The 27,884-nt window shown below is 39.6% G+C and overlaps 2 protein-coding genes across 8 annotated transcripts in view; one reads left to right on the plus strand and one right to left on the minus strand.

Moving 5' to 3' along the window:
• NUDT13 (nudix hydrolase 13) overlaps nucleotides 1-27,884 on the minus strand; it is a 438,779-nt gene that overhangs the window by 395,783 nt on the left and 15,112 nt on the right. Inside the window, exon 9 of one of the 3 annotated variants that reach the window (XM_084904983.1) lies at nucleotides 24,820-27,865. In XM_084904983.1, the coding sequence (XP_084761109.1) occupies nucleotides 27,665-27,865 (201 nt within the window). In that variant the 3' untranslated portion in view covers nucleotides 24,820-27,664. Of the gene's footprint in view, nucleotides 1-24,819; nucleotides 27,866-27,884 lie in introns of those variants that run through there. The other 2 variants (XM_084904985.1, XM_084904984.1) reach the window with 2 other exon arrangements.
• Nucleotides 66-25,319, plus strand: ECD (ecdysoneless cell cycle regulator). 5 transcript variants are annotated; one of them, XM_084904939.1, is made up of 15 exons: nucleotides 69-243; nucleotides 1,937-2,154; nucleotides 5,346-5,463; nucleotides 7,534-7,621; nucleotides 7,707-7,885; nucleotides 8,354-8,546; nucleotides 9,725-9,853; nucleotides 11,660-11,788; nucleotides 13,569-13,654; nucleotides 18,857-18,963; nucleotides 19,094-19,277; nucleotides 20,958-21,025; nucleotides 22,028-22,242; nucleotides 23,782-23,992; nucleotides 25,000-25,319. In XM_084904939.1, the coding sequence occupies exons 2-15, from the start codon at nucleotides 1,950-1,952 to the stop codon at nucleotides 25,017-25,019; spliced, it is 1,932 nt and encodes a 643-aa protein (XP_084761065.1). In that variant the 5' UTR covers nucleotides 69-243; nucleotides 1,937-1,949; the 3' UTR covers nucleotides 25,020-25,319. The 5 variants fall into 5 exon arrangements, with proteins under 5 accessions (XP_084761064.1, XP_084761065.1, XP_084761061.1 ...); XM_084904937.1 differs by having other exon boundaries at nucleotides 75-442; XM_084904938.1 differs by lacking the exon at nucleotides 25,000-25,319 and having other exon boundaries at nucleotides 66-243; nucleotides 23,782-24,063.

Below are 27,884 nucleotides of genomic sequence, written 5' to 3' on the forward strand. Positions count from 1 at the left end.
GGACCGGAAGTAACGGAGGCTCCGCGCACCCGCCTAATGCTCCCGGCCGAGCGCAGCGGTGCCCACGCCTCGGGGGTTCCGGCGCGGAGCGGGCCTCGGGTTCCCGACGGGCGTCTGGGAGGAACGTGGGGTTCAGGCTTTGGCGGCTGCCGGCTGTTCCCGGTTCCCGAGCGGCTCACGCGGCGGGCGGGGCGGCGGAGGAAAGCTGCCGCCGTAGAGACGTGCCGGAGAGGCCCTAGAACCGTAAGAGGAGTGGGCTTCATTTTGTCCGACGGAAGGCGGGAGCTTATCTGAGTCAAGAGCCCGAGACGGCAAGCCAGGCCCCTGCTGCCTGGTCGCTTCTCGTTTCTGTGCCCCCGGTTTTGTCATCTGTACCGTGAGGGCTTAGCTCGAGTGACCTCCAAGTCCCTTCTGGTTCTGACACGGAATTCTTCGCAATCAGGTGTGCTTGGCGTTATGGGGTGGCTAGGTGGGTAGAATTAACTGTCTGCCCCTCTGGGTTGAAAGGCCGAAGGATGATCTGGGCAGCCTGCGATGAAAGATGCAGGTTCCTCTCCATCTCATCTTATTAGTCCGATGGAAAGCCGAGTAGATATAGAAATCGAAGCACGTGGGCCATCCAGAGCTGTGCCGTTGTTTACAAAGCATCACCTGGCAGCAGTAATACACTATACTTTTGTTTGTAATGGAAACTCTTCGAAGATAGATCTCTACCACCTCCACCTCCTGGTATGACAGAGCTGTGTTCCCCTCACCCCCCAAGATCTGAAAAAGGGGCAAAATTTGGACAGGTAGTTGTAGGGTCAAGAACCATGGGCAAATTGTTTTGGGATAAGACATGAATGTTTTGTAGTGTTTTTTTTTGTTTTGTTTTTTAATATATTTTATTGATTTTGTACAGAGGAAGGGAGAAAGATAGAGAGTTAGAAACATCGATAAGAGAGAGTCATCGATCAGCTGCCTCTTGCACACCCCTTACTGGGGATGTGCCCGCAACCAAGGTACATGCCCCTGACCGGAATCAAACCCGGGACCTTTCAGTCCTCAAGCCGACGCTCTATCCATTGAGCCAAACCGGTCTCGGCTGTTTTGTAGTTTTTAATTCCTCTATGTCATAATAGTGTTTATAAATAGATCAAAATTCTTCAGAGTAAGGCAGATTGCTTTTAAGAGGGTTTAAATAATAAAAAGTTAAGTTGGGGAAGGATTCTAGAGATGGTAGAGTAACAATTTAATTCTGCAATTAAAGAAAGAATATACCCAAAAATGACACAATTAATTCAGTGGCAGAGCTGCGACTTTGGATAGTATTTCAACAGAAGATGTTAGTGCAGTGTTCTCAAAGTGTGTTTGTTACACGCCGCTGCAACTACAAAGACAAAATTTTTTTATTTGTTCTTACATAATTTGGGAATATGATACTGGATTTCCATTCATTGTATTATATCACAAGTTTCTGTAACATAATTTTAAGTATAAAGAACATAGTAATTTTGCCAAAACTGGTTTGGCTCAGTGGATAGAGCGTCTGTCTGCGGACTGAAAGGTCCCAGGTTCGATTCCGGTCAAGGGCATGTACATTGGTTGCAGGCACATCCCCATTGGGGGGTGTGCAGGAGGCAGCTGGTCGTTGTTTCTCATTGATGTTTCTAGCTCTCTCTCTCCTTTCCTCTCTGTAAAAAAAATCAATAAAATATATTTTGAAAAATAAATAAAAAAACAAAAAACAATTTTAAGCACAAAACTGTCATTGAAAGAACATTAAATAAATGTTATTATTTTTGGTAAATGAGCAAGGCAAAAATCATGATGATGGTATGTGGATGATTGAATTTTGGAAAACAATGTTAATGGAATCCCCTAGAATAATTCAGGGAATGGTATATTGCTTCTAGATTGTTCTAGATGGTTTATGTTATTGAAACTTTAAATGTAGTTTTCAAAGAAGAATGGAGGAGAATATGAAGCTTGCGACAGTGGAAGATACTGTGGAGTACCGCCTGTTCCTGATACCAGATGAACCAAGGGATGCAGAGAAACACAAGGAGATTCTTCAGAAGTATATTGAGAGAATAATGACCCAGTTCGCACCTATGCTGGTCCAGTATATCTGGCAGAATCAGCCTTTCAATCTCAAATACAAACCTGAGAAAGGTAAGGAAGGCTCTTTTACTTATTGTGATTTGATATGGTGGTGTTTAAGGTCATTCTGATAACAGTGATGTATAATAGCCCACCGTTTATTCAGTGTTGTCAGGAGATTTAGATTAGTGATGCTTGCCTGTATTAAGGTAAGCCTTTAAAAAAATTTTTTTTCATTCATATCGATGAAAACATTCTAATAGTCACTACCTTAGGAACTAAGAAAAATTATTAAACGTGGGCTGTTCTTTTAAACTTTACTTTTTTTATGCCACAATGTGTCTAGGTACCTATACGAAATAGATTCAGGCATCTTTAGCTGTTACTCTGTATTTCTCACTATTGATGGTGTGATTAGTAGGTTGCCTTGTTTTATAAGGTTGTTTTCGGTAGTGCTCTGCCTGGCTTATAAAGAGAAATAATTGGGCTTTATAACCATTATTTGCCTGTCAGAAGCATTTTGAGATTTTTCATTGTCTTCCCTGTGTTGTTGGTTGTTGAGATCTGACCTCTAGAATCATGGATAGGTGACCAGGCTCTCCTTATACAGTGATTCATGTGATCTTGTTTCAATCAGGAGCATGGCATCCTGTGAGACCCTAAGTCTGGTTCTCAACTGGTTGTCAAATGTCTTCTCTACCTGTTAATTTCACAGAAATGCATGTGGTATTTATTGGCAAGAACACGTCACGTTAGTGCAGCACATGCAAAACCAACCCTTTTTTCTAGAAAATCATGTTTATCCAGTGTTCTCTCATCTTGCTTAATGGCTTTGCCATCTACCTAGTTATCCAAGTTAGTTAGTCATTCAAAATCATGCTCAGTACCTCACTTCACCATGTTTAGTCAGGGACTAAGTCCTAGTGTGAATACTCCTAAAATGTGACCCTTTCTCTACATCAGTTTGGCTACAGTATAGGCCTCTTTTTAAAAAAAGAATATATATATATATATATATATATATATATATATATATATGTATGTATATGTATATGTATATGTATATGTATATAGATTTTTTTTATTGATTTCAGAGGAGAAGGGAGAGAGAGAGAGAAACATCAGTGATGAGAGAGTCATTGATCAGTTGCCTCCTGCACACCTCACACTGGGGATTGAGCCTGCAACCTGGGCATGTGTCCTTGGCCAGAATGGAACCTGGGACCCTTCAGTCCGCAGGCTGATGCTCTGTCCACTGAGCCAAACCAGCTAGGGCTGTATAGGCCCTTTTTATCCCTTCATCTAGAAGATTATGATAACCCGTTAACTAACCTCTCCAGTTTAGGCATCTCTAGTTTCCTCATTCTGTTAAATTTACTTTTGAAGAACACTAATTTGATCCTGTCACCACTCGCCTGCCTAACATTTTGAACAGCTCCATGTTGCTTCTGGATGAAGTTCAAATTGAAGGTTAATGTATCAGATAGATATAGACACACTAAATGGAGTTTCTCTGGTTTAACAAACTTGGGAGGTCTGGGTGAGGATGAGAAGAGTTGACTGGGCTCTTCTTCCCGCCTGTTCTTTGCCATGGCAGCTTTTGAGACACTCCACATGCACGTGTTTGACCTCATTCTGTTAATGTGGTGTAGTGCACTGACTGATTTTCATATGTTGAACCATCCTTGCATTTCAGGATTATATTCCACATGGTCCTGGTGCACAGTCCTTTTAATGTGTTACTGAATTCAGTTTGCTAGTATTTTGATGAGGATTTCTACATCGATATTCACAGGGATTTTGGTCCTCGTTTTCTTATACTATCTTTTGTCTGGTATTGGGGTAATGCTGGCCTCATAAAATGAGTTTGGGAGTAGTTGCTCCTCCTCAGTGTTTTGGTAAGTGCTTTTGAGGAGTGTTGATGTTAATTCTTTTTCATATGGTTGTTATAATTCTCCAGTGAAGTCATTTGATCCTGGGCATTTTTTGTTGTTGGGAAATTTTGATTACTGATTCAATTTTCTTACGAGTTCAAGGTCTCTTTAGATTTTCTGTTTCTTCTCGACCAGACTAGATAGATTGCATGTTTCTAGGAATTTAGCCATTTCTTCTAAGTTATCCAATTTGTTGATATACAATCATAGTGTTCTCTTATGGTCCTTTTATTTCTGTGAAATAGGTGATAATATCCCCTCTTTTATTTTCGAGTCTTCTCTCTTTTATCTTAGTTAATCTAACTAACATTTTGTTAATTTTGTTGATCTTTCTAACAAACGAACTTAGTTTATGCTGATTTTTTTCTATTATGTTTCTGTTTTCTATTTTATATATCTCTGCTCTAATCTTCATTATTTCCTTCCTTCTGCTAGCTTAGGATTTAGTTTGTTCTTTTCTAGTTCCTTAAGATGTAAAGTTAGGTTGTTGATTTGAGGTCTTTTGTAATTTTAAACTTCTCTTTTAGCACTGCTTTCACCGTATCTTATAAGTTTTGGTATGTTGAGTTTTTGTTTTTATTTCCCCAAGATATTTCCTAATTTCTCTTATGATTTTTTCTTTGACGCATTGGTTGTTTAAGAGTATGTTGTTTATGCCCAGCCAGCACGGCTCAAGGATTGAGCATCGACCTATAAACCAGGAGGTCACAGTTCAATTCCCAGTCAGGGCACATGCCTGGGTTGCAGCCTGGATCCCCAGTGTAGGGCATGCAGGAGGCAGCTGATATTTACCATCAATGATTCTCTACCATCATTGATGTTTCTCTCTCTCTCCCTCTCCCCTCCTCTCTGAAATCAATTAAAAAATAAAAAAAGTATGCTGTTTAATTTCTGCGTATAATTGGATACTTGTTTACTAGTAAAAATTCTGTTCCATCCAAACCTAACTACCTAATATTCGTAGAACCTCTGTGCCTTTGCACATACTATTCTGTCTTTCTGGAAAGCCTACTTCTTTCTGGTCATTCCTCTGATGAGCATAACTCAGATGTCACATCCTTTATGTTCACAAAGTCCTCAGTGCGTACCTCTGTGTATCATCTTGTCTTGAGATGACTTGGTTGTCTGTCATTGTTGGGGTCCTCAGCTCCTCAAGAACATGCTTCTTGTGTCTTATTCCGATACACGGAGCTGGGGATTGCAACCCCTGATCCTAGTATAGTCTCCAGAGCACAACCAAGGACTGTTTGTATAACTGAATGATTGTTTGTATTCTTATTTGCATTGGCAAATCACTTTGGTTATATGATTCCTTTCTCTTGTTTTTAGGAGGTGTTCCTGCTCATATATTTGGTGTGACAAAGTTTGGGGATAACATCGAGGATGAATGGCTTATTGTTTATATAGTAAAGCAAATCACAAAGGAATTTCCAGAATTGGTAGCAAGGTATTATAGTTATTTTATTCTTGTAAACTATGATATTTTTTTTTATCCATTTAGTATGTTTTTTTCTGTGGTCTGGTAGAAATTTTACAGATTTGGGGTGATTTTAAAAGTGACCTGTGTGTTTCCTTCCTTTTCTCGAGGAAGAATGAAAGTATCAATGCAGAGTTCACCTTCCAAAATATTTCAAACCAAACCCACTTGTTTTAGGTTTGTTTTTTTTTTTAATTCTCATGAAAGAACACAGACACATGGTAAACAAAATTCAAACAATACAAAGGGTATACTGCTTTGATTTCTCAGAAGTAATCATCATCCAATTTCTTGTAGATCTTTAAAAAATAATTCCATATACACAAACACATCCCATGTATTTCACAGATATCTTTACCATGTACTTGTCTATTAGACCATAGCTAAACATTTAGAAATTATATGTGTAAGAAATTCAGAGAGATATCAGTGAACAATTGTGTAGATAGCAAAGTAAATTCTAATTCAGTTTTTAAAAATAGAAACTGATAGTTCTCTGTAATGACAGAGTTCTACCAGCAGAGGGCGTTTCACCCACTTAGGCTTGTTCTAGTTTCTTAGCCCTCAAATTCTGATCTTTTTCTATCCACCCAAACTCTTCCCCAGCAGAACAAAAAGAAAAACAACAAATTTGAAAATTTTATATAACATTGAAATTTCAAACATACATAAAAGTAGGAAAAATGAATTCATGTGTTCCCATCACACAGGTTCAAAAATTATCAACTCATGGTTATTCTAGCTATACCCTTCCGCTCCTTCCATATCACATAAGATTATTTTAAAGCAAATATCCAGTGCTATGCCATTTGGTCTTCAAATACTTAAGGAAGAAAGTCTAAGCAATACGAATTGTTATTTTAAACACTACTGCCCTGGCTGGAGTGGCTCAGTTGATTGGAGTGTCTTCCTATACACCAAAAGGTGATAGGTTCAGTGCTTGTGGGAGGCAACTGATCATGCTTCTCTCTCTATTTCTCCCTTCCTTTCTCTCTAAAATCAACAAAGAACATGTCCTGGAGTGAGGATTTTTAAAAAACCAAGTAAATAAATAAAAATAAATACTACTGTTATCACACCTACAAATAATTAGCAATAATTTCTTAATAAATTATAGCATTTTAAATGAACAAATAAAATATATTAGTTTCTGTCTTTACAAGTATAATAAGGAGGAGGCAATACCTTTTTAAAAAAATGTTTTTATTGACTTCAGAGAGAGGAAGGGAGAAGAGAGAGAGAAACATCAATCTGCTGCCTCCTGCACACCCCCTACTGGGGATCCAGCCTGCAACCCAGGCATGTGCTCTGGCCAGGAATCAAACCAGTGACCTCCTGGTCATGGGAGAGAACGCTCAACCAACTCAGCCACACTGGGGCAGATGGCAATTCCTTTTATGTGCAGATTCAGATATGTATATATTGATGGTTCATGTATAAACACCAGGCCTATAAAAGCTCTTTAAATTATAGGCATTTTAATAAATTTTTATATATTATAAAACATTTATAAAAAATAAAAAATATTATATATTATAAAATATGCATTATATATATAATATATCTCTCCCTTCTCTCAAAAACAATAAAGATATATTTTAAAAATAAAATAAAAGTAATGCAAATAAAGCAAAATAAAATGATCTTTCAAGGCCCAAATAATACCTCTTAATTTCTATAGAGAGTTAACTAGTCTTGGCTATCTGTGATTTTTTTTTTTTCTTTTAAAACCCTATAGTATTTTATATATTTTTTCATACTTTTGTCTGCTGTTATTTATTTGTATACTTATTTTCTCTCCAACTCCCCCATACAATCTTATAGTCTTTTTCAGTGAAGCATTCCATATTTTAAAAAACAAACTTACTATCTTAAACATTTGTTTTAACAATAGCAGCCTATACACTGTACATACCTAGATATTTACTAAGATGAGTGAAAAAGTTTATTAGAATAAACAAGTATATTATTAAAAAATCTGTTTAATTACTGGCAAGTATGTGCTTTATGAATACAAAAGTGGAACTTTTTTGGCATTAGGATTGAAGACAATGATGGTGAATTCTTGTTAATAGAAGCTGCTGACTATCTCCCTAAATGGCTGGATCCTGAAAATAGTGCTAATAGGGTAAGTAAACACAAATTTGGGAAACTTAGGGAGATGATATCCTGTTGCAGTGCCTAGTATGAAAACTGAAATTAACATTTTGCAGGTGTTTTTCTACCATGGGGAGTTGTGCATTATTCCTGCACCTAGGACACCTGGAGCAGTATCCTGGTTACCGACTGCACCCCCAACAATCCCACAAGCACTGAATATAATCTCAACACACCCAGAAAAAATTTTGGCTTCAGAATCTGTACGAGCTGCTGTGAATAGGCGTATCAGAGGGTAAAAAAAATAACATTTTCATTGCTAGTGAAGGAGCATTATGCTTTAGGACAGTTCAAATCTGTAATTGAATGTAGAATTTCACCTAGATTAATACTAATTTTCATTCATTCTTCATTCTTCATGGAATTGACTACCAAATTATACTTAAACCATTTTTTAGAAGAATAAACTTTAATTTTATCCTTGTTCTAAAGTATAAAAAAAAAAGAGTATAGTAGAGATTTTGTTCTGTTTTTATTTAACTGCCTTAGTCCTTCTTTAAAATATTCAATTTCCTCCCAACTTTTCTTTTCTCTTCTCTTCTTTCCTGCAGTTTTTAGTATATGCAGTATTTTTATCTTTAACTCTTTTGTCACTCTATCTCACAATCGATGAACCAAGATAAGATGTTAAAGAGAAATAAATGATGTAAAAATTCTAGATATTTACATATTATAAAGTTAAAGTAATTACGTTCTGTCACAGATACCCAGAAAAAATTCAAGCCTCCCTCCATCGAGCTCACTGCTTCCTGCCAGCGGGCATTGTGGCCGTGCTGAAGCAGCGCCCCCGACTGGTGGCCGCCGGAGTGCAGGCCTTTTACCTGCGGGACCCCACTGACCTGCGGGCCTGTCGTGTTTTCAAGACCTTCTTGCCTGAAACACGAATAATGACATCGGTAAGATATCACTCTTGATCATTTCGTTTGCCTCACTGAGGAGTTAAATGTTATTTTAATTGTTCACTCAAAAAAGTTGAAAATATTCTGTTTCCTCATTTTAAGTTAATATCCTCTCTTCCCTTTTTTCTTTCCTCCCAGCCAGTGAAAGGTTTCAAGAGACCTGACTACCTATTTTATATCCCAATGTTTCCTAGCTACATTTTATTTCTGGCCTGTCCAGTACAGTTCAGTGATTGAGTGTTGGCCTATGAACCAGGAGGCCACGGTTTGATTCCTGGTCAGGGGATGTGCCTGGGTTGCAGGCTCCATCCCCAGTAGGGGTTGTACAGGAGGCAATCGATCAATGATTCACTCTCATAATTGATGTTTCTCTCTTCCTCTCCCTTTCTCTCTGAAATCAATAAAAACATATTTTTAAAAAACAATTTAACCCTAATCGGTTTGGCTCAGTAGATAGAGCGTCAGCCTGTGGACTCAAGGGTCCCGGGTTCAATTCCTGTCAAGGGCATGTAGCTTGGTTGCTGACACATACCCAGTAGGGAGTGCGCAGGAGGCAGCTGATCAATGTTTCTCTCTCATCGATGTTTCTAACTCTCTATCTCTCTCCCTTCCTCTCTGTAAAAAAAATCAATAAAATATATTTTTAAATAAATAATTTTTAAAAAGAATTATTTTTTATCTTCTAAACAGCAAAATTGCCAGAAGATGTAACTAATAAGAATTTCATTAGTGCCGAGAGCAGTTTGGCTCAGCGTCGGCTTGGGGACTGAAAGGTCCTGGGTTCGATTTCGGTTAAGGGCATGTACCTTGGTTGTGGGCATATCCGCAGTAGAGGGTGTGCAAGAGGCAGCTGATTGATGACTCTCTCTCATCGATGTTTCTAACTATCTCTCTCCCTTTCTCTTCGTACAAAATCAATAAAATATATTATAAAAAAAAAAAAAGAATTTCATTAGTGATAATTAAAAAATAGGGTAAATTTTATGGCATGTGAATTACTCATTTAATTATCTCATTAAAGCTACTACTATGAAATATTGGCAGTGAATAGGTGGGGTCTTTGCATTTCATATGAATATGAAGCTCATAAATGAGGCTATTGTTATTAACTATGAAATAATATTCAAATTTTAATTTTAAGAAAAGACTTGTGTCTTTTGTGTCTCAATGTCTAGGTCACCTTCACTAAGTGTCTGTATGCACAGCTGATGCAACAAAGGTTTATGCCAGACCGGCGGAGTGGATACAAGTTGCCTCCTCCCGCTCATCCCCAGTACCGGGCCCATGAACTGGGCATGAAGCTGGTAAAGCTGAACAGAAAATCTTATTTTCTTCCTATGTCTAGAAGGGCTCTTAAGAGAACAATGGCACAGCATATAAAGTTTAGAAATATATCCTGTTTATGCAAAAATGTGGTAAAACATTTAAATAAGGAAAAATGGATTATTCAGTAAATGATGATAGGACAACTCTGAAGCCATCTGAATATTAAAGTTGGTCCCTCACACCTGTACCAAAGTAAATTCCAGTTGGACCAAATATTTAATTGAAAGAATCGAAACCATAAAATTTGAAATTTTGATAATCTTTGTAGGAAAGGATTCTAAGCATGACTTGAAGTCATAAGCTAGAAAAGACTGATAAATTTGATTATGCAAATAGTAAATATTTCTGTATATAAAAAGAACCCATATATAAAGTCAAAAGAAAGTAAACATGGAGAAAATATTTTTAATTTAAATAACAAAGCTTAGCTGAAACTGGTTTGGCTCAGTGGTAGAGCGTCGGTCTGCGGACTGAGGGGTCCTGGGTTCGATTCCGGTCAAGGGCATGTACATTGGTTGCGGGCACATCCCCGGTGGGGGGTGTGCAGGAGGCAGCTGGTCAATGTTTCTCTCTCATCAATGTTTCTGGCTCTCTGTTTCTCTTCCTTCCTCTCTGTAAAAAATCAATAAAATATATTTTAAAAAAAATAACAAAGCTTATTTATTTAATATATAGTGTTCCTACAAGTTAATATGAAAAAATACAAATCAATTAATAAAAAATGTTTAGAGACATAAAAAGATAGTCCAGAGAATAGGAAATACACAGATTTTTAATCTAAACGTGAAATATATTGACCCTTTCTCATATAATAAAATAAATGCCAATTAAATCTAAAAAGTAGTATTTTCACCATTTGTTATCAAATGTAGTATGTAGTATCAAAGAGTTTGATACTACATACTGGATTAGTAAAAATATATAGAGAAAGAGATAGTACTATTAAACATTAATGGATATGTAAATTGGAACAAAATTTGTCAGTATCCCTCAACATTTAAAATGCACAAAGCCTTCTTCTCAGCATCTTCACTTTTAAAAATCTGTCCTCCATATACTTTGCATGTTCACAAAGACTTTGAGGATACTCATGAGAGCATTGTTTATAGTAGCAAAGATTGAGAACTACCTAAATGTCTATTAGAAGGGAAACATAAATTATGGTGAAATAAGATGAATAAATTTATGTGTGCTCACAGAAAATGATCTCTAAGGCATATGACAAAATGAAAAAGCAGGTTTAGAGCAGTGTGTATGCTGCCCTTGAGCAACAGATATGCCCTGTCTGCCTGAGAGCAGAGAATACTTCTGAGGTGATGTGCAACAGCTGCTTCCTCTGCAGTGACCAGGGAAGCTCCCTGTTTGGATTATTTTGCCATGTGCATTGATATTTTTTAATGAAAGGACTCTTAAAATGAAGTGATTCTTCTCCCTTTACTCTGTCTGAGACCATGATCAATTCATTGATAATTTCTGTTCGACAAGAAGCCTGCAAGTCTTTTTTTTAAGCAAACAAGAAATAAGTTTAAATTCTAGTTAATCATCAGCAAGAAAAGAAATCTCTTTGAAGAGAACAAGAATCTTGTTTTGTATTATTTGCGTTCTGCTATAATTTTTAGTAATCTACGGAGATTGAGAAATTTGGAAATAAAGTCAGATTTTTCATAAACTTTAAAAAGTGTTATAAATGTCCATATGTTCTTGTGTCCAGTCACCTAGTTCTTGAACATGTCTAAAGGGAAAGAAAGTAACTTAATAATAAAAATATTATCTGCTCCATCTAGGCTCATGGATTTGAGATTCTATGCTCCAAATGTAGCCCCCATTTTTCTGACTCCAAGAAATGCCCTGTGACTGCCTCACCGCTCTGGGCTGGCTTCCTGGACAGTCTGAAAAAGAACGACTACTTTAAGGTAGGCCTTTGCGATGCATTTTTAAATTGTGCTATTCACGGAAAATCAAGCCAGTGATTCAAAGTCCTATGGTCCAAGTTTGATATGGGACATAATTATAGGAGATAGAATTTAAAGGAACCATTCTAATTCAGTGGTAATGAAGGGGTGTCTATGAATCATTGCCAGTATTAGAAAAATTAATAGCATTTCTCTAAAGCAGTGTTTCCCAAACTTTTGACATATGTGTACCCCTTCTTTAATTTTCGTAACGCTGAGTACCCCTCGTACTCATGAGAACGTAGAATTAGGCGCAGCTAAGCACGGTGCAGTGCATATCCCCACCAAACTCCGGTGCAACGCGTACCCCCACCAAACGCTTCCCGTACCCCTGGGGGTACGCGTACCGCACTTTGGGAAACACTGCAGTGATAAAAATTATTGTTTGTATCAGATGAATGATTGTCACAAATCTGTAAAGCAAACATGAAGAAATAGCAAAATTAGCAAAGATAAGGATTTAAAAAATTACAAAAAGCCAATTAGTAAATTTATTTTAAAATATTCACTCTCACAGTAGTAGAGATATGCATATGAGCACAATAATAAAGATTGTTTTCATGTAGGTAAACAGGTATGAGTGGTATTCAGTGTTGTTGAGAGTATAGTGAAATTAATACTCATATACATTGCTGGTAACATTGTAAATTAATAGAATCTTAACTGCAAAGTAATTTAGTAGTGTGTCCCAAGAGCTAAAGAAAGATTGAAACTCAGAGCCTTCACTTTGAACAGTCTATTTTAAGTAAACATTAAAGCAATAGAAAAGTCCATACAAATATGATTATAAAGATTGTGTACCAATATGGAAAAATACTTATAGTATATATCTATATTTTTAAATTTTGTATTGACTTCAGAGTGGAAGGATGAGGGAGAGAGAGAGAGAGAGAGAGAGAGAGAGAGAGAGAGAGAGAGAGAGAAACATCAATGATGAGAGAGAATCTGCCTCTTGCACACCCCACAACCCAGGAATCGAACCATGACCTCCTGGTTCATAGGTCAACATTCAACCACTGAGCCACACCAGCTGGGCTAGTATATTTGTAATGAGTGTAAAATATTAAGTATGAATGCCACTATAAGCATGTGTGTGAAAAACAAATGATAGGTAAGGTGGGATTATACTGTTATTTTGGTTCTATTTGTGCTTTATCTTATAAAGTACTGGTTAATTAATGATTACTTAATAATTAATAGAAAATGGTAGAAAACCTTCCAAGTTGGAAAATGACCCTTTAACAGTGATAATGATTAGGAACCATAACATCTCACCTAGTCCCTTATTTGAGGAAACCAGAGCCCAAACAGGCACATTAATGACAAGACAGGGACTAGGACCCAGGCCTCATGACTCCTGAGCAGTAGATCATGTTCTGCCTCCCTGAAAGTTGCTGGTAAGCAGGTCATTTTAACCAGTTAACTGCCACATCCAAAATGGAAACCATTCCCACATGCCACGATATTTTGAATTTAATTTAAAAAATCAATTTGCAATGAATATTATAAAAAATAAATATATTGCTCACAGTTTGGGTGTGCTTGAATATTTTCAGCTGAAAATTCTCATTAAAAATGATTTTAAAGTTGGTCAGGGCTGCCACTTAGGGAAAACATTTTTTTTTTTAATAGACGCACATGGCATATGGAAGGTCTGCCACCTGCGTCTACAGACGCTTATGGAGTACAATGGGTTGAGACTATGTAAATAATGTTCTGATAGGTTATTATTATTTTTCAGGGACTGATAGAAGGTTCTTCACAGTACCAGGAGAGACTAGAAATGGCAAAGAACTACTTCCAGCTCTCAGTAAACCGGCCAGAAAGGTGAGTTTGTCACTGCTTAATCATGGCAGCAGAGAGGACACTGCCAGAAGTTAAGGAGTTACTTACTCTTAAGGACAGTTGCAGAAGTTGGAGTTTACATAGTTAGATAGTTAATGGCAAGGATCGTGATTACCGAAGGGGTTGGAGCTGGGAGAGAGGAGGTGTTGTGCTTTGATCCCTGGCACCGGTAGCTATTACCATCGTCATTGGATAATGGCTAACATGTATTCAGTACTTACAAAGCACAGGCCACTTTAAACTCATTTAATTCCCCCTTACAGCCCTATGAAGTAAACGTTATTGTTCCCTACTTACAACTGCGAAGCTGGGGTCAGGAGAGATTAAGTAATTTGCCAAAGGTCACACAGACCTAAGAGTCACACTCAGACAGTGTGGTCTCCACTATGTGCTTAATCCCTGCGGGAGTTCTGGGCTGTGGTTAGCTATTTTAGGAAGGTCTGAAACACAGGATGAATCCCTGACTGATTTGGCTCAGTGGATAGAGCGTCAGCCCAAGGACTGAAGGGTCCCAGGTTTGATTCTTATCAAGGGGATGTACCTTGGTTTCGGGCTCTTTTTTCCAGTAGGGGGTGTGCAGGAGGCAGCTGATGGGTATTTCTCATTGATATTTCTGACTCTTCTCTCCCTTCCTCTCTTTAAAAAATCAATGAACATATACTCTTAAAAAATAAAACAGAGGATGAAGCAGGCAGTCAGCTTCCAAATGAAAACTCAACATTTTTACTATTTGCAAAAAGTTGCATGTAGCTTAAATGTCTAAAATTTCAATTATGTTGCAGGAGATACCTTTATTCCCTCAACCAGGATAGTTTTTAAACAGCTTAAAACCAACCTCACATCTCCCTCCATACCTATACTTGAATTTCCAATTTTTTCAATAGCTGAATTAATATCATAGTCTACCTCCCACTATCTTTTTTTAAAAATATTTTTTTATTGATTTCAGAGACAGGAAAGGAGAGGGGGAGAGAGAGAGAGAAACATCAATGATGAGAGAGAATCATCAATCGGTTGCCTCCTGCATGCTACTTACTGGGGATTGAGCCGGCAGCCCAAGCATGTGCCCTGACCGGGAATTGACCATTATCTCCCATTCATGGGTTGACGCTCAACCACTGAGCCACACTGGTCGGGCCCCACTGTCTTTTAATAGGACCTCCATTCTCCTATCGCCCAGATCTCTGGGCTGTCCTTGAATCTGACACCGCAGAGCCTGTTAAATATCTTGTATCTTGTATTCCTTTCTTACTGCTCAGCTACACTAATTATTCCTTGAGCTATGACAATATCTATGTGTTTCTCAACCTCTAGTTAACTTTCTCTTTCAATTCAACTATTAGAGCCAGCAGAATCTGTTTGAAATAAATCTCCTCTCCTAAAAACTATTTGAGATTGTGATAGTGAAAAATTACACACAATCTACGTGTCTATCAATAGCAAATACATGAATTACAGCATCTTCATTTAGAGATTAGCTAAATATACATAAACCTACCGTACTTCAGAATCTCACAATCTCGGCACTGTTTACATTTTGGACCTGATAATTCTTTGTTGTGGGTGACTCCCGGTGTATCATAAGATGCTCAGCAGCATCCCTGGCCTCTACCCAGTAGATGCCAATCGGATTTCCTCCACCCCCAGTTGTGGCAACCAAAGTGTCACCACACATTGTCAAATGTCCCCTGGGGGGCAAAATTGTCCCCCATTGAAAACCACATGTATATCATTTATTCAGCAAGTAAATTTGGGTATCTACTATGTGCTAGACCCTGTTCCGGACACTGGGGATCCAAGCAAACCCCAAGTCTGCCTGCCCTTGTAGAACTTACATACTAATGTGATAGAAAGATGGTAAACCACTACATGATATTAGACGGTGACAAGTGCTTTGAAGAAAAAGCTATCTATGGGAGAGAGAAATGGGCTGCTATTTTATTTTATTTATTTATTTATTTTTTAAATCAATCTTTATTCATATTATTACAAAGGTTCCTCATTTCTTCCCCCCTCCACCAGGTTCCCACCCCGCCCTCCGCCCCCTCCCCATCCCCCATTGTCCTCATCCATAGGTGCACAGTTTATGTTCAGTCTCTTCCTCCCTCCCTTTCCCCACTAATAAATCCCTTTTCAGATAGTAAATCAGTTACTTAGCATTTTCTCATATCAATAATACCTCCTCATGCCCAATGATACACTTCACACAAAAGACATTTCCAAATAGGTCAACCAGCCTCATCCAGGCCCCACCCAAGGCACTCACAGATCAACACCCCAGCGCTATACTAACTCAACACATCCAGATCTAAGCCTTCATCACTTGATTCAGCAGACCCTCAAGTTCCCGCAAAAGTTTCCAGCCATGTCTGAGAGGCAGCTGTGGGGCAGGGGCAGGCGAGGAGCGAGCTGTTTCGGGCCTGGATGCTCCGGGCCTGGCCTCTGTTGCTCTGGTTCGTTCCACAACCAGCTGCTCCGGGTCTGGTCACTGCCGCTCCCGACCTAGTTGCTCTGGACTTGGCTGCTGCTGCTCCAGGCCTGGCCGCACCCAACCCGGCTGCTCTGGGCCCGGCTGCTCCGGGCCCGGCTGCTTCGGGCCCGGCTGCTTCGGGCCTGGCTGCTCCCAGCCTGGCAGCTGCTGCTCCGGGCCTGGCCACACCAGACCCGGCTTGGGCTGCTATTTTAGCTAGATTGGTTAAGGAGCCCTTCCAATGAGAAGAGACCTGAGCGAAGTGAGGGAATAAGACATATAGGTATTTGTGGGAATAATGTTCCAGGTAAAGAGAACAAACAGCAAATACAACAGAGAAATACCCCCACAAACACACACAGGGGCCCAGAATGACACTTGTTAGAGTAGAGAGTGGATTGGAACTGGTGGTGCTAGTCATCACAGGAAACAGCTTTCAGAGATCATAATAATCTGGCCACTCAGTGTGTGTGTGTGTATTACAGGCCCGGTGCATGAATTCATGCATGGATGGGGTCTGGCCAGCCTGGCCAGGGGGAGGAGACATGGGTGGTTGGCCGGCCTAACTGCTGGTTGAACTCCTGGTCGAGGGAACAATTTGCATATTAGCCTTTTATTATATAGGATATACATTGAGTGGCCAGATTATTATGCGTTCAAAGATCATAATAATCTGGCCACTCAGTGTATATGTTTTAATAGATAAAAGCATGACTCTGTGCACTGAAAGGTTGCAAGTTCAAATCCCAGTCAGGGCACATACCCATATTGCAGCAGGTTTGATCACCAGTTGGGGTGTGCACAGGAGACAGTGGATTGATGTTTCTCTTTTCCCCTCTCCCTTTCTCTCTCTAAAAATTAATAAAGACTCGCCAAAACTGGTTTGGCTCAGTGGATAGAGCATTGGCCTGTGGACTGAAGGTCCCAAGTTTCGTTCTGGTCAAGGGCATGTACCTTGGTTGCGGGCACATCCCAGTAGGAGGTGTGCAGGAGGCAGCTGATCAATGTTTCTCTCTTAACGATGTTTTTGACTCTCTATCCCTCTCCCTTCCTCTCTGTAAAAAAATCAAAATATATTAAAAAATTAAATTTAAATTAAATTAAATTAAATTAATAAAGACATATTTTCTTTAAGTACATATACATCAGGGGTCCTCAAACTTTTTAAAGTGGGGGCCAGATCACGGTCCCTCAGAGAGCTGGAGGGCCGGACTATATGAACTACTAATTCTTACTGTAACACCTCGGCTGCGCTCACTGCCCAAAAAACCTGGCGGGCCGGATCAGACTCCTCTGCGGGCCGCATGTGGCCCGCGGGCCGTAGTTTGAAGACCCCTGATATACATGTTACTAGTTTGATTTTTTTATGTTAAATGTATAAAAGTAATCATGTATTTAGAAGTAAATATAACAATATTATAATTTTGGGTCATAGGAATATGGACATTGGTTATGTTATCTTTTGTACTAGTTTGTATCATTCAAATCTCTTAAACTAAAAGTAAAAATAGCAAAGAAGTCATCATTGACCACTCTTATTTCATTGCGCCCAAACTTATTTTTTTTTTTCAATTATATTTTATTGATTTTTTTACAGAGAGGAAGAAAGAGGGATAGAGGATTAGAAACATTGATGAGAGAGAAACATCAATTCAGCTGCCTCCTGCACACCTCCCTACTGGGATGTGCTCACAACCAAGGTACATGCCCTTGACCGGAATCAAACCTGGGACCCTTCAGTTCACAGGCCAACACTCTATCCACTGAGCCAAACCTGTCAGGGCTACAGAATTATTTGGAATCAAACCTTGGAACCCTTTGGTCTGCAGGCTAATGCTCTATCCACTTAGCAAAACTGGCTAGGGTGGGGGTCTGTATTTTAAAAACAAATTAGATTAGGTAATTCCTTTCAACTTTAAAATGCTATTCTGAGCGAGTGCTCTTATATAAAAAACAAAACAAAACAAAACAAAAACTAGAGGCCCGGTACATGAATTTGTGCACCAGTGGGGTCCTCGGCCTGGCCTGCGGGATCAAACTGAAACCAGCTCTCCAGCATCCCCCGAGGGGTCCTGGGTTACAGAGGGCACAGGCCAGGCACCATTGGGGCGGAGGAGAGATGCAGGAGGTTGGCCAGCTGGGGAGGGGCTGCGGAAGGGCTCCAGGGCATGTCTGGCCCGTCTTGGTCAGTCCCAATTGGCTGGACCCCAGCAAGCTGGTCATAGCAGCTGCCCCCTGGTGATCAGTGCATGTCATAGCAACTGGTGGACTGCCTAACTGTCTGCCCCCCTGGTGGTCAGTACACATCATAGCGGGTGGTTGAGTGACCTTAGCGTGTTATTAGCATATTACGCTTTGTTCAATTGAACAGCTGACCGGTCAACCAAACACTTAGCATATATATTAGGCTTTTATTATATAGGATAATAGTGTCTCTGTCTCCCTCTCTCTCTCTCTCTCTCTCTCTCTCTTTTAATATATTTTATTGATTTTTCACAGAGAGGAAGAGAGAGATAGAGAGTTAGAAACATCGATGAGAGAGAATCATCGATCAGCTGCCTCTTGCACCCCCCCCCCCCCCACTGGGGATGTGCCCATAACCAAGGTACATGCCCTTGCCCGGAATCGAACCCGGGACCTTTCAGTCCGCAGGCTGACGCTCTATCCACTGAGCCAAACCGGTCCCGGCATCTCTCTCTCTCTTTTTTTTGTAGCTCTCTTGCTATGAGCCCAGGTGAAGAAATCTTAACCTTATTACAGACATTACCATTTGATATCGAAGAGCTTAAGAAAGAAGAAGCTAATCTTCCCCCAGAAGATGGTAAGTGATGGGCCAGGAGGGAGCAGATGGGTTAGAAAAATTAAAACATCCCACTAAGTCTCATAGGGTCCTTCCCCTAGAGAACTTTCATGTGAATGTGGTATGGCAGTGTCACGCTTTCTCCTTTCAGATGACCAGTGGTTGGATCTCTCGCCAGATCAGTTGGACCAGCTACTGCAAGAAGCTGCTGGCAAAAAAGAGCCAGAAGAGCCCGTTTCCAAGGAGAAGGAGCACTATGACTTAACCCAAGTCTCAAAGAGCATGAAAGCTTTCATATCCAAAGTCTCCACGCACAAAGGAGCAGAGCTGCCTCGGTAATTTGCGTTGAATTGTATACCTGAATAGTCATAGCCAAGGTGTCATCCCTCACTGCCACGTGCACACTTTCTGTTGTTTTTTTTTTAAAGGAAATGGTTTGTAATGCCTTGTTTCCCTGTTGTGGTATCTAGTGGCATAACTTACTTATCTGGAGTCAGAGTTCTAGTAATCTTATCCTTGGCAATCCTTGAGAGAGACCCCTCGGCAGGTCTAAAAGCTGCCGTCTCAGAGCTGCTCAGGGCCACTGTGCCCTTTACCCTCCAACTTCTACCCAGAACCTATGGGCTCTCCCCAGCCGGCTCTCAGCGAGCTCAGACTTCTCATCTCCCCCGAAAGCATATTGGAGGCTTCACATTCACAGGAGGGGGAGGAAATAATAGAAGAATTGGGAAGTTGTATTTGGCAAGGAATGGGGGGAAAAGGGTAGATGAATTTGTTACTTTATCAGTGTTGATGCTGTGGAGCTCATGAGATAAATACAATTTATGTTCAATATTCTCTCTTCAAAACCCCAAGAGAAAGTTTGTTCTTAATAATTTTTAAAGATTTGGTTCTTAAAGAGAACTTTTTTTTTGCTATATCTTATAGGAGTTTGAAATGGGTGGGTAGATCCTTAAATCAACTTAAGTTAAATGTGCATAAACAAAGTGCAATTTTTACTTTGATTCTATCAGTTTTTCCCATTTGTGTTGCCTTGCAAGACCAGTAAGTATAAGGATTTTTAAAATTTAAACTGCTGCCCAGCTGGTGTAGCTCAATGGGTTGAGCATCAGCGCAGGCACCAGAAGGTTACTAGTTTGATTCCTGGTCAGGGCACATGCCCAAGTTGCGGGCTCAATTCCCAGTTGTGGGTGTGCAGGAGGCAGCTGATCAATGATTTTCTCTTATCATTGATTTTTCTCTCCCTCTCCCTCTCTGAAATCAATATATATATATATATATATAATATATATATATATATATATATATATATATATATATATAATATATATATATATAATATATATATATATATTATTTTATATTGTTAAAATATATTTTAATATATTTTAGCTCTGTCTGGTTTGGCTCAGTGGCTAGAGTATCAGCCTGCAAATTGAAGGGTCCCAGGTTTAATTCTGGTTGCAGCCAGTCCTGGACCTGTAGGAGGTAGCTAATCAGTGATTCTCTCTCATCATTAATATTTCTATTTTCTCTCTCTCCTGATTCGCTATCATCATTGATGTTTCTATCTCTCCCCTCTCCCTTCTTCTCTGAAATCAATAGAAATATATTTAAATATATATTTTTTAAAGTAAATAAAATTTTTTTAAAAATATATTTTATTGATTTTGTACAGAGAGGAAGGGAGAGAAATAGAGAGTTAGAAACATCGATGAGAGAGAGTCATCGATCAGCTGCCTCCTGCACACCCCCTACTGGGGATATGCCTGCAACCAAGGTACATGCCCTTGACCGGAATCGAACCCGGGACCCTCCAGTCCCCAAGACGACGCTCTATCCATTGAGCCAAACAGGTCTCGACAATAAAGTAAATAAAATTTAAACTACCAGTTTTCCTTGTTGCACCTCTTTTGAGGTTGTATCTCTAGTAGTGTTCCTAAGAATGGGACTTGAAAAAAAAGTTTCAAAGAGTTAAGTTCTAGATAAATTGTTTTCTTCCTTTAATTTTGCAGAGACCCTTCTGAAACTCCAATCACTTTTGATGCAGATTCTTTTCTTAATTACTTTGATAAGATTTTAGGTAAGTTACAGTGTGATGTTTGTTTTCATTTTAAAATTGTAAGTAGTATGGGTGGGCAGTGGAGCATTAGATTTCTCGGAAGACAAAACAATGCTTTCTCTTCATAATTTTGAATTGCTTTCAACAAAAATTCCTGCCGTCTTGATGTTAGATGCCTAACTCAAGGAAGAGAGGGAAATGTGAGGCAGTAATTCTGAGCAACCCATGTGCATGCCACTAGCCTGCCGAGACAGTAACTTTGTATGGCTTGAATGTTCACATCAAAATGTACTTATGCAGCCCAGCTAGTGTAGTTCATTGGTTGAGTAAGCATTGACCTGTGAACCAAGAGGTCACAGTTCAATTCCTGGTCAGGGCACACATGCTTGGGTTGCGGGCTGGATCCCCAGTAGAGGGCATGCAAGAGGCATCTCATCAATGATTCTCTCTCTCTCTCTCTCTTTTTTTTTTTTTTTTTTTTTTTAATATATTTTATTGATATTTCAAGGAGAGGAGGAAGGGAGAGAGATAGAGTACTAGAAACACCGATGAGAGAGAAACATCGACCAGCTGCCTCTTGCACAACCCCACCAGGGATGTGCCTGCAACCAAGGTACATGCCCTTGACCGGAATCGAACCTGGGACCTTTCAGTCCGCAGACCGACGCTCTGCCACTGAGCCAAACCGGCTTCGGCTTGATTCTCTCTTATTAATGTTTCTTTCTCTCTCCTTTTCTTTCTGAAATTACTAAAAAAAATATTTTTACAAAATCTATTCATGCATATCATAGCTTTTATTTTATAGTGAACTAATACACTTAAAAAAGAGTTGACTCTTTCAGTTCAGCTTGTGTACTTTTCTACAAATACCTACCAGCAGCACCATTTTCTGGAAGTGATTTTTGTGAAGGAGTTTGCCTGTGTATATTGGTTCTTTTCTGCAAATAATTTTCTAAGTCTTTTGAAAGGTGTAATCACTCAAAACATTTTTTACCAAGTGGCATTTTCTATGTTGGGATGTAGGACCAAGGCCTCCTGAGTCGGACTCTGATGACCAGGATGAGGAAGACTTTGAAAGCTTAGAAAGTGATGATGACTTGGATTTTGAAACACAGGAGCCCGGGGAAGAAGCATCTGTAAAAGGAACACTTGATGATCTCAAGTCATACATGGCCCAGATGGACCGGGAATTGGCACATACCAGCATTGGCAAAAGTTTCGCCACCCAGAAGCAAATGGTATGTGTGTGTTTAACTTCTTTCCCTTTCTGAGTCTATTACAAAGGACGGCTAAAAACATATTTTATCTTGTGGTTTTTTTTCTTGTTTGTGATAATTTGATTTTTTTTATTTGAAATAAACCAGATTGCTAATTTTTCCTAACTCTGGTTGGATGACGGATTATTAACTTTATTTTCCTAAAATAAGCTTAATTATATTACTCTGTTATCTATCAGGATTTGAAATAATATCATGTGATGTGTTGAAATTAGTATGTGATACTACGATTAAGAGCTTACATTGATTTTTTTAAAAATATATTTTTATTGAATTTGTACAGATAGGAAGGGAGAGAGATAGAGAATCAGAAACATCAATGAGAGAGAGTCATTGATCAGCTGCCTCTTGCACACCCCCCACTGGGGATATGCCCGCAACCAAGGTACATGCCCTTGACCGGAATCGAACTTGGGATCCTTCAGTCCCCAAGCCGACGCTCTATCCATTGAGCCAAACCGGTTTCGGCCATTGATTTTTTTTTTTTAAAGGAGAAATGTCTCTAAATATCCAAATATTTTTCAAGTCTTAATAGTATTTGATTTGTAAATTTCCCAAATTTAGAGCCAAATGTAGAATTCATCTCCTAGTCGTGTTTTGATCCTACTGATTATACCAGCACTAACACTAGAAAAGAGGCATCTCACGGATGAGTGTTTGAAATCCATTTCTGCCATCCACTGTGACTATCCATTGACAAATAATCCTCATGTCATAGAACCAAATGAGACAACAGTAAAACCCATAATGGACCTTAATTAATGTTATTCCCTTGCTTTGGTCATTTAAACCACATTTACAATTATAACCACTTTTAATATTGCCAAAGCCTAATAGAAACCATACATTAGCGTTATTTAAAGCAGGTTTCTTAAGTGGTAGTGTGATCTGAGCCACTCACCATATTAAAATACAGACACTGGTTAAGTATTATCTGAAGCGTGGCCTCGGCTTTTACGTTTCTAACAAGCACTGAAGCGGTGCACATGGACCACGTTGAGTGGGTCACGTTGCATCTTTCAAATCCTCCCTCAGCCTGTGAACTCAGAGGCTCCAGTAACAGTTCAGAGTCTTTGTGGTTCAGCTCCAAAAAGCGTCAGGTTTTTACTTTGCTTTTTCATTGGGAAAAAGGAAAATTTAGTTTCTTTTTCTTAGAAAAAAATGTAGATTCTTTTTAAAAATGGTTTTAATGTTTATTTTTTAAAACTGTTAGGCACCCTATAAATGTATGTCTTTACCCTGCTTATCTCCCTTAGGCTCTTTCAAAATAGGGAAGAAAGTCATTCAATTTGTAGAAACTATTACTCAAAAAAAGTGTAGTATAATCTTTGGAACGAAATTTTAATGTATGTGTTAAATTACATAGTTTATTAGACTTCGTTTTTACTTTCTATTAAGATAATTTGGAATTCAATTTTACATCGTTGGTTAGCTTTGCATTGTAACTACAACAACCTATTGACATATTATCCCATGATTCTCTTTCCCTCCATGAATAAGGAATCTGTAGCCCAGGCTACCAATAGCAATTCAGATGAGGACGATTCTAGTGCAGGAGGACCTGTGATGACACCAGTGGACGTAGACCTAAACCTGGTCTCAAACATCCTGGAATCGTATAGCTCCCAAGCTGGGCTGGCCGGACCTGCTTCCAACCTCTTACAAAGCATGGGCGTGCAGCTGCCGGACAACACAGATCCCAGGCCCGCAAGTAAGCCCGCGAAAGACTAACCGGCACATCCAGCCTGTCCTTTCTCTTTGTAAATAAATAGTGAACCCGAGTGTGCTCCTTTCTAGTTTAGAGTACTCATTTAGTAAAAAATATTTATTCAGCCCTAACCGCTTTGGCTCAGTGGGTAGAGCATTAGCCCCCGAACTGAAGAGTCCCTGGTTTGATTCTGGTTAAGGGCATGCACCTTGGTTGCAGGCACATCCCCAGTAGGGGGCATGCAGGAGGCAGCTGATCGATGTTTCTCTTACATCGATATTTTTGATTCTCTCTCCCTCTCCTTTCCTCTCTTTAAAAAAAACACAAATATATATATATTTAAAAATACATATTTCTTCATTACAAGTTTCACAGGTTGACTTCTCCTCTCTGCCAGGGTCTTTGTGATCTTCCAGAGGCTACACAGGTTTTAAGTGAAAAGAAGAGGTTACATATGCCATGTTTAGAACATTGTTTATATTTATTGAGGACTAAATGTTGGGTAGAGAAAGGAAGGTAGTAAAAAATAAAGAATGAATGAGTTGCTTTTTTTTTTTTTTTTTTATAATTCTAAAGGCAGTGTTTATTAAAATACATTTCAATTTCAAAATTGAGCTATCAACTGTTAAAGTGTGTATACATTTTTTGAGGGACACCATATTGAGAGAATTTTTTGGAATAATGCAAATTATTATAAAGGAAGTAGCTACGGAAGATGGACCTTCACCCTCTGACCTTGCCCGGACTCTCAATTTTTAAAAAATATTCCCAGCCGAAACCGGTTTGGCTCAGTGGATAGAGCATTGGCCTGCGGACTGAAGGGTCTGTACCTTGGTTGTGGGCACATCCCCAGTAGGGGGTGTGCGAGAGGCAGCTGATCGATGATTCTCATCGATGTTTCTAACTCTCTATCCCTCTCTCTTCCTCTCTGTAAAAAATCAATAAAATATATATATTTTTAAAAATATTCCCAAAAGCCTGGAATGATAGATCCTCCCTTCCCCCAACAGATGGGTGGAGAATGACATAAACTCCACCTGCAGCCCGAACATTCCTGAGCACCTAACCAGGCACCTTATATGGACTGCACATTGAACCACCAATCAGCACCTGCCAAATACCCTAAGCCCCTGATTCTTAAGTCTCTAGGTCCCTAATCACATGCCTTACATGAAACCACCAATCAGCATGTGCTGAGTACCCTAAGCCCCATCCCTCCCCTTTCCTCCCCTCAAAGGGCGCCTTCACCCCTGCCTGTGTGCTCTCTTCCTTTGGGAGGCAGGCCGGCAGAGTTCCTTCTCCTCCAATAAAGCCTGTGTCCTGGTCTCCCGCCCTCTGTCTCATCTTTAATATTTAGTAAATTAGAAATATTAAAATGAAAATACTCATTTTAGTGGTAATTCATCTTCAATTTTATTATTTTTTTTAGCTGCTTTAAATGAGTTGCTTTTTTATTCCAGTTACCTGGAATGACCTTGAGCCAGGATCACTCTGGTGACAAATACACTGATTTTAATATTTAACTTGTTTTTACTATTCTACTTCATAGACCCAATGGGTTCTTTTTATCCTTAGCACCTTCATCATTAATTGCCACATACATATTCTCCAGCCAGGTAAGCCCTGTACCAAAGTTCCTTTTGCTTATGTCAATTGCAGCATCCTAACCTTGTCCTCTTTAGCCTCAACTTTCAGATATCCTTGGAGTTCTGAATAGCAAAGCTCTCTTCCCACTCATTGCCGGGAAAACAAAGTTCAATGGTGCAGCTTCTCCTGTTAGCCACTCTCATCTTTTCTTTTCCAAAACAACACATTAATCCAAAAGCAAACAGTTACTCCACGGTAAATTTGAGAAACACGCACCCTCCCCTCTCTATCCTGTATTTTCAGACTGGGGATGTGTACACATGTGCTCACAAACACACCCACATGGAGATAGAAAAGATTGGGAGATGGTAATACACATGGACCCTGAACTGTTTTCTTCTGACTGCAAGATAAGGGGAAATCTCGGGACCTCTTTCAGGAGTGCTTTTCCCTTCTACGTGCGGGTTCAGCTCAGGCCAGAGCAAGCTGCCAATCTCGCAGGACAATCAAGTCCCATCTCATTTTATCCCTCAGCGTTTCCTGGTGAAGGTACTTTGATTTCCAAAGCAATGATGGTTTGCAGTGTGACAGCAATGACTTTTTTCAATAGGAAATTCAGTGCTTCAACTTTTCTAGTTCTAGAAGCTTTTTCTTAGTCCTGTGGAACTTTGATGTATGCATAATCTTCGGTTTTTGGCACTCATATTTAATCATGTTAGTGCCTGAAATCATCTGAGGATACAGCTCTTTCCCCAGACATCCATTCTTCTTTTCAAACTGGCCTCCGGCAGTGTTTCTTCTGCACATTGTGTCAATTGTCCCGAGACTTGGAACCTGACTTAAACACTTGTCACACTAATACAGATTCCCTTTCTCCCGCCCCCTCCAAATTCTCACTTTCTGCACTTTCCTCTCTTCATAAGACAGAAAAATACATCTAAACAGAGGTATGTAAACTTCTTTTATTTCCTCCAGATAAATTCTTCTCCCCTATGACAAGGTATAAAATGGCATATATGAATGATGAGAATTCCTAAATTTAGTTTATCCCATAAAATTCAAGAAATGGTTCATCCTCCCTAATCCCTTGGTTTGAGTTACAACACTTACTGGATATGCAAATAGCAGGAACCATTTCACATTGAGGGAAACAGGAATGGCAAAGTGACAATCACTGCCTTATGTTACAAACTGAGCAAGTAACAGCAAAAAAAAAAAAAAAAAAAAAAAGACTGACCACCTTGCAGTTACCTCAGCAGAACCTCACTGCACCTGATTTGTTACTGAGGCCCCTGCGGAAGACCTTAGCTCCCACTTCCGCATCCCTCAGGGGACTTAAAGAAACAGGACTCCTATTTAACTACCATGAACAAAATAATTACCTGTACATGATTTCAAAAATGTTATGTTGTGCTATTTGTCTTAATTCTATGAGGATAAAAAGTAATTAAGTGGGTTGAGATTTGCTACATATTTTCACTACTCAGATAAAAGGTTTTTTTAAAAATATATTTTATTGATTTTTTACAGAGAGGAAGGGAGAAGAATAAAGAGTTAGGAACACTGATGAGAGAGAAATATCGATCAGTTGCCTCCTGCACACCTCTTATTGGGGATGTGCCCGCAACCAAGGTACATGCCCTTGACCGGAATCGAACCTGGGACCCTTCAGCCTGCAGGACAACACTATCCAGTGAGCCAAACCGGTTAGGGCCAGATACAAGTTTTAACCAAAATTATGCCAGGCTCATTTTGGCAGTTAGATATAAACCCAGCATTAACAAGCCACATGCCAAAAGATGTTACTCCCAAGGCCTTGGAGAAAATGGGTAAACAAGGGCCCACATCTCAGATAAAGCTTCAACTTCCCAATTTTGCCAGTTGCCATCTCATTCGTTTTCTCACGCTGGCATTTTTGGTTGCGATGGAGTAGGAACCTCTTTCATTAACTCTGCTGGCAGAGGTGTCTCGCTGTAGGCTCACCTTCTCTGCCTTAACATGAATCTGGTTGGATATGGCCTTTGTCACCTCCCCCTTCTCAACAGATCTGTGATGTGCCCTCCTGAGGAGGGGCCTAGGTGATCTGAGCTAAGCAGGCAGGGAGGGGCAGGTCGGATTTTCCACCCACTCCCTAATCAGTTGATGGGCGATGGCTAACTTAGGGGGCAACCAGAATGGGAAAGTCCCATCCTGTTGCTGAGCATAAGGGTGCTTCCTCTTCAGGGCTGCAGCCACCTCCTCATGGCTAAACCAGGCAGCTGCTTCTAGCTCTTTCAAGTTCACCTGGATCTGAAAGACATAAGGAAAA

Source organism: Pipistrellus hanaki, assembly GCF_964339955.1.
Source record: "Pipistrellus hanaki genome assembly, chromosome: 14".
Classification (NCBI taxonomy): Eukaryota; Metazoa; Chordata; class Mammalia; order Chiroptera; family Vespertilionidae; genus Pipistrellus; species Pipistrellus hanaki.

Bases quoted from the DNA above. Each gene is read 5' to 3' on its own strand.
- ECD (XM_084904938.1), top strand. From the start codon at position 1,950: ATGGAGGAGAATATGAAGCTTGCGACAGTGGAAGATACTGTGGAGTAC. The intron at 5,464-7,533 runs GTATTATAGTTA...TTTTGGCATTAG, and splicing joins TTTCCAGAATTGGTAGCAAG to GATTGAAGACAATGATGGTG. The intron at 11,789-13,568 runs GTAGGCCTTTGC...ATTATTTTTCAG, and splicing joins AAAAGAACGACTACTTTAAG to GGACTGATAGAAGGTTCTTC.